Here is a 5,171-nt window from a genome sequence, read left to right as displayed (position 1 = left end):
GCTGCCAGGCCAGGCGAGCCTCTGGGCCCCACTGTGCAGGAGGGACACGGGGGACTCGGATTCCAACACCCGTTGGCCAGCCCCTGGGTAGAGCGCAGCCCCGGTCAGGACAGGAGCTGGGGGACGACAGTGTCGGTCAGGACAGAGGCTGCTCGCGGCCAGGCGGGCCGGCCTGGTCGGCTAAGTGCCCAGGAGCCGCCCATCACCGGTGGGAGAGCCTTGAGAGCCGTCTGTGCCCCAGAGCTGACTGCCCACGACCAGGACAGCCACGGGGGAACCTTCCCAACTTGTAAGGGGGCAGGGGGAACTCCCGGTCAGTCATCTGCATGCCAACACCTCCCTAAACTCTTAACTAAACGTGAATGCACAAAAAAGGGTGGCTTGTCGGGGGACTAGGGCTTGGGCGCGAGGAACGCCAGAGTAAGTTTCGTGGAGGGAGAGGGAGGGGCTCCTGTCGACCTCCTAGGAGGCCGTGACACGCAGCACAGACTCGGCAATGCACAGACTGTACACGGGCATAGAAAGTTACCTTAAAATTAATCTCTTTACTGATATAATTAAACTTTAAATCCTGAGAAGAAAACAGAGACAGGGAAGAACGGCGTGGGCCGTCGTGCTCCCAGCCACCCCGCCCCGCCCAGGCCCGACGCCAGTGCGGCACGCAGGCCTGCAGGAGCCAGCGAGACCCCAGGACCCCGTGCCTCAATGGGAGATGCGGGGGGTGCTCTGGAAGGCCCGTGGCGTCATCTCCCGCCTGCGGGACAGCAGAGGGGCTAACGGCCGACCTGCGAGAGCCGAGGCAGGAGCAGCTGGGACCCAGTGACAGCGAACAGGCCACACGCGAGGAAGCACACACCGGGCGACTGGCATGTGACGCTAGCGCTAGCATGGGGGCGGGGGGGTCAGCCACGGCTGCTCTTGCCCCCTGCAAGGACTTAGGCTCAACCCCAAGGACTCCTGCACACGTTCCCCGCACGCGGTGAGGCCGAGCCGTGCGGTGCAGGCGGGGCCCCGAGTCCTGGCGCCATCTCGCCTCCGCCCACGTGGGCGCTCAGCACGTGGTGACCTTGTGGACATTCCGCAAACAAGCCAGCAGGCGGTGATACGGGTTTCCTGGCACTGCGACCACCTCGAACACAGACTGGAAGGCCCTGCGGTCGAGCTCCTCCTCTATCTGGTGCCTGTAGAAGTCCGCGGCCACCAGGCAGAAGAGGTGCACGTCCACGTGCTCCAGCTTGCCCATCCTGCTCACGACGTGCGGAAGGCTGGCAGGGCGGTTAAGGGCGCAAGGCTGCAAGTGCGGAGGGACCTGCCTCCCGTCCTCCCCGGGAACCCCTGCCCCGACACAGGCCTGCCAATGGCCCGGGAGCGCCGAGTGCCAAGCCAAGCCGCAGACGGGGTGGAGGCGGCAGCTGCCTCCCACCTTGGCTCCGGTAAGCCAGGGCCCCCCGCGGAGAGCACTCCCCTGGGCAGCACCTACCTGGCCCGGCACCCGTGCGCCGAGGGCAGAGCCGTGCCGCCCTCCAGGGCCGCTGACAGCGCCAGGACGGCTGTCTGCTCCGAGGCTCTGCGGTCTGTCTTAGGGGGCGGCTGACAGGAGGGGAACATCCCTTTGGCAGCCAGCATCTTGGGGGTGGGAACCGGATCTTCACTTAAGCTTTTACCCAAGAGAGTGATACGAGGCAATGACACAGAATAAAGAGAAGCAGCACGAGGGACACACCCAGCTGCGCTGCGCGGCCGGCCCGAGTGGGCGGGAGGAGCTCTTTGCGGGGGCCCCACCCCCACCCCGCACTCCTCAGAGCAACGCCCCGGCCCCGCCCCTCCTGCTCAGCGTGGGGAACACACGGTTTTCTGTTTCCTTGTCCACGGCTTACTCTCTTGGGGCTTAAGGTAAACAACACCTTGACACCTGGGCTTTCTGCAGAGCTTAGGTTTCCAAAACCTTAACGCAAACGTCAACCTGGATGTTGACGGAACTGCTGCCCCTGAGTGCTACGTCCCGCGGGGCCCCAGGACCCAGGGAAGGATACATTGCTGAAACCCACGGGCTGGTGGAAGCGCTGACAAAGAAGCAGGAGAGGCTCCACATGGCCATGGCAACCGGCGTCCTCTGCGTGAAGTTGGAGAGGGACAGCATGACCCAGTCCCGGACCGTGGACGACTGCCCCGTGCTGTGCAGAGTCTGGAACACCTGCAAGGGCAGAGAGCCCCAGGGGCCACCCTGTCAGCACCGGCTTCGGGGGAAGAGTGGTGGCTGGCTTCAAGGGGAGGAACTGGCAAGTCCCCGGGTCCGACACGTTCAGAGGGTAGTGGGCACCTGGTCTGGGGGCTCCCCTGCGCTGGGCGCTCACCTGGTACACTACGGTGGCCATGAACTGTGGGTACGGTTGCTGATTGGACAGAAACTCTCCAATGACCTTGTTCATGACGTCCTGGGGCGGGAAGAAGTCATCTAGAAACTGGGGGAGGATCCGCGCCACCACTCTGGCTTCACAGGGAAACCCCTTCCTGATCCTGCAGGGAGGAGATACGGATCAGAGCCCCGCCCTGCCCAGGGCTCCCCACCCGTGCGGGGGCCCCCAAGCCAAAAAGGGGTCCTGGAGTAACAAGCAAAAATGGTTTGGGGCAGTGGCATTATGGGGGAATTAAGTCAGTCGTAACAGAACCGCGTCCTCGTTAGGGCCTGTCCTCACCAGTGTCCACACGCTCCTGGAACCTGTCGGCATCTCGGCCAGGCCCCCTTCTCTCCTGCCTGTCCCTGGTGCCCTCCTGCCACCTCCCCTCAACACACCCTCAGCGGGCATCTTGGGCAGCGTCCTTCCAGGTGCCAGCTGGGCAGGCGGCCAGCCGGCTACTCACGCTACCGTACCATTAGCACACACCGTTGGCCCTCCGTATCCGCGGGTTCCGCGCCCGAATTTCAATCCGCGGTTGGCTGGGGGAAGGCAGAGCCCGTGGATACAAAGGCGGATTGTTCTTCACTATTTTACACCAGGGACTTGAGCATCAGCAGAGTTTGGAATCCGTGGGGGGTCCCGGGACCAATCCCCGTGGATACCGAGAGACGACCGTACAGAAAAGCTATGTGTGACTGAAAAGCACCAGAAGAGACCCAGAAATTGGCCCAGGCGTGCCTGACCTACCTGCCTGCAGACGCCAGCCGCTGCCCAGCAGGGGCGACACTCACAACTGAAAGTCAGCTTTGTCAAGCCAGTGTCCCCCCACGTGTCTGGAGGGTGGTCAGGCTGAACGCCGGCACTGCACTGGCTGAAGTGTTTATCCCACCAGTAGGCACGGGAACGCAAGCCCCACGTGGGCAGGGGCCTGAGCGTGGGCGGCTCTGCCCACCGTGGAGGGGCCCGAAGAATGTGAGGGAAGAATGACTGTAAACGCTTTCAACGCTCAACGTGAAAACAGCCCACGCGCTCAGCTTCCCACAACCCCTCACCTGGCCAGAGCAGATGGAGAAAGTCCTGCTAAGTGTGCTCTTGTGAAACCCCAAATGGCCTCCTGCTGACCGAGCTGACCAGACCTGTCAGGCTGAGTGGTGAGGAGTCGGCTGCCCCAAGGCCACAGACACAGCACGTCGCCTGGACCAGGAGGCCTGGGGCAAAGCCGGACGAGGCCCCTCACCCATTCTGCAGGACCGCAAACTGAGCCGGTCCTGGACACAAGGGCACACACGTTGCGGGCAGGCTCTCAAAGATGTCTGTCATTTAAGTCTGTACCACGGTCTACTGAAGCCTCCTGAGCCACTGCTAACGCGGCTCCAAGACTCCTCTCACAAGGCAGCAGGTCTGACGGCCAGTCCCGTTACCGACCAGGGCTGCACGCCCAGTCTCATTACAGGCCCTCCCGACACCACCACATGGCCGGCACTGCCCCTCGCCTTCAGCAGACACGCCAGCACTGGGGACAGCCTTGGAGCCAGTCGAGTCCAAACCCGGGCACTGGGGTCCTAGGACTGCCGGCTGGAGCAGAGCCCGAGGGCAGCGCGAGCACGCTCAGGGCACAGGCAGGAAGGAGGCAGCCCCCAGTGGCGGGGTGAGAGCAGAGCGGGTGTGTAGGAAGCAGCAGCTCCCGGCAGGGCAGGGCAGGGCAGGGCAGGGCAGGGCAGGGCAGGGCAGGCTCCATTCTTACCTGTCAAAGAGAACAGACACACGCTCCATGGCCACAATCACTGACTCGCTGTCAGGGGCGGCAGGGCTGGGGTCTGAGGTTCTGCCTGGACTGATTTTCTCCTTTCCTGAAACAAAGCCATTCAGTTCTTTTCATTTGTAAAACCGGAACGGTTCTGTAAATAGGACCTGGAACTCACGCAGGAGTTTACTAAACACCTAGAGATGATCTGAGACCAGGTGGCGGGAGCCCCCAGCACCCCAGGGCCCAGCCCAGCACCCAGGGCCCAGGGGTCTGTCTGCAGACCCGCTCCCAGGCGGGGTTCCGACACCCACGCAGCTCTGCAACCTTGAGAACTGGAGGGGCCTGTGGTCTGCGTCCTGTGCGTCCAGAGCTCGGCGGCACTGACCCGCCGGGCACAGGTGGCCCCCTGCTCACCTGTGTACATACAGGTGAGCATCAGGCCCAGGGCCGCCATGGCGCGGTGTGGGCTGTGCACGTTCACTCTGTCCACGCTCAGCTTGACCAGGGACTCCGCATCCAGCCGGGAGAGCTGCTCGGAGAGCAGGAGGCGCTCCAGGCCCCTCAGGACACAGTGGTAAACGATGGATGGGGTGGACTCCTCGCTTCCAGACAGCATCACCCCACACATCTGGACGGGAGGGAAGGCCTCCCCGTCAGCCACATCTGGCCTCCTGTCGCTCATGCTGCTTCCCCCAGATGAAAGCAACCAAGGGCCCCACTGCACAGGCCCAGGAGCACGGAGCCCACGCCCACTCCCGCTCACCTGTATTATGGATGCCGAGAACTCTGGCCCGACGTCCAGCGGGTAGTTCTCAATCAGGTAGAAGGCCGTGGCACACATCACCAGCACGTGCTGCTGGCTGTGGGTGTTCACGCAGCTGAGAACGAGACAAGGGCCAAGCTCAGCCACGCATGGTGGCTACTCCCAGCTGATGGCACGTGGTGTCCTCCTGTCTCAGTGACCTCGGCCACTGTCCCTGTGAGAAGGGTGCCCGCCTGGGTTCCTGCTTGCCCCTGCCCATGCT

At 63.3% G+C, this 5,171-nt stretch overlaps 1 protein-coding gene across 1 annotated transcript in view; it reads right to left on the bottom strand.

The window, feature by feature from the left end:
* Window positions 1–1,051: 1,051 nt before the first annotated feature.
* Window positions 1,052–5,171, bottom strand: part of HTT (huntingtin) — a 161,906-nt gene continuing 157,786 nt past the window's right edge. Inside the window, exons 63-68 of the mRNA XM_007456892.1 lie at window positions 4,910–5,024; window positions 4,561–4,774; window positions 4,144–4,249; window positions 2,355–2,517; window positions 2,034–2,194; window positions 1,052–1,265 (exon numbers count right to left, since the gene is read on the bottom strand). Coding sequence (XP_007456954.1) covers window positions 1,052–1,265; window positions 2,034–2,194; window positions 2,355–2,517; window positions 4,144–4,249; window positions 4,561–4,774; window positions 4,910–5,024 — 973 coding nt within the window. The remainder of the gene's footprint in view (window positions 1,266–2,033; window positions 2,195–2,354; window positions 2,518–4,143; window positions 4,250–4,560; window positions 4,775–4,909; window positions 5,025–5,171) is intronic.

This window comes from Lipotes vexillifer, unplaced genomic scaffold (genome assembly GCF_000442215.2).
Source record: "Lipotes vexillifer unplaced genomic scaffold, Lipotes_vexillifer_v1.1 scaffold63, whole genome shotgun sequence".
NCBI lineage: Eukaryota > Metazoa > Chordata > Mammalia > Artiodactyla > Lipotidae > Lipotes > Lipotes vexillifer.
The sequence above is the reverse complement of the archived record's forward strand: the minus strand, read 5'-3'. Positions and strand labels throughout refer to the sequence as shown.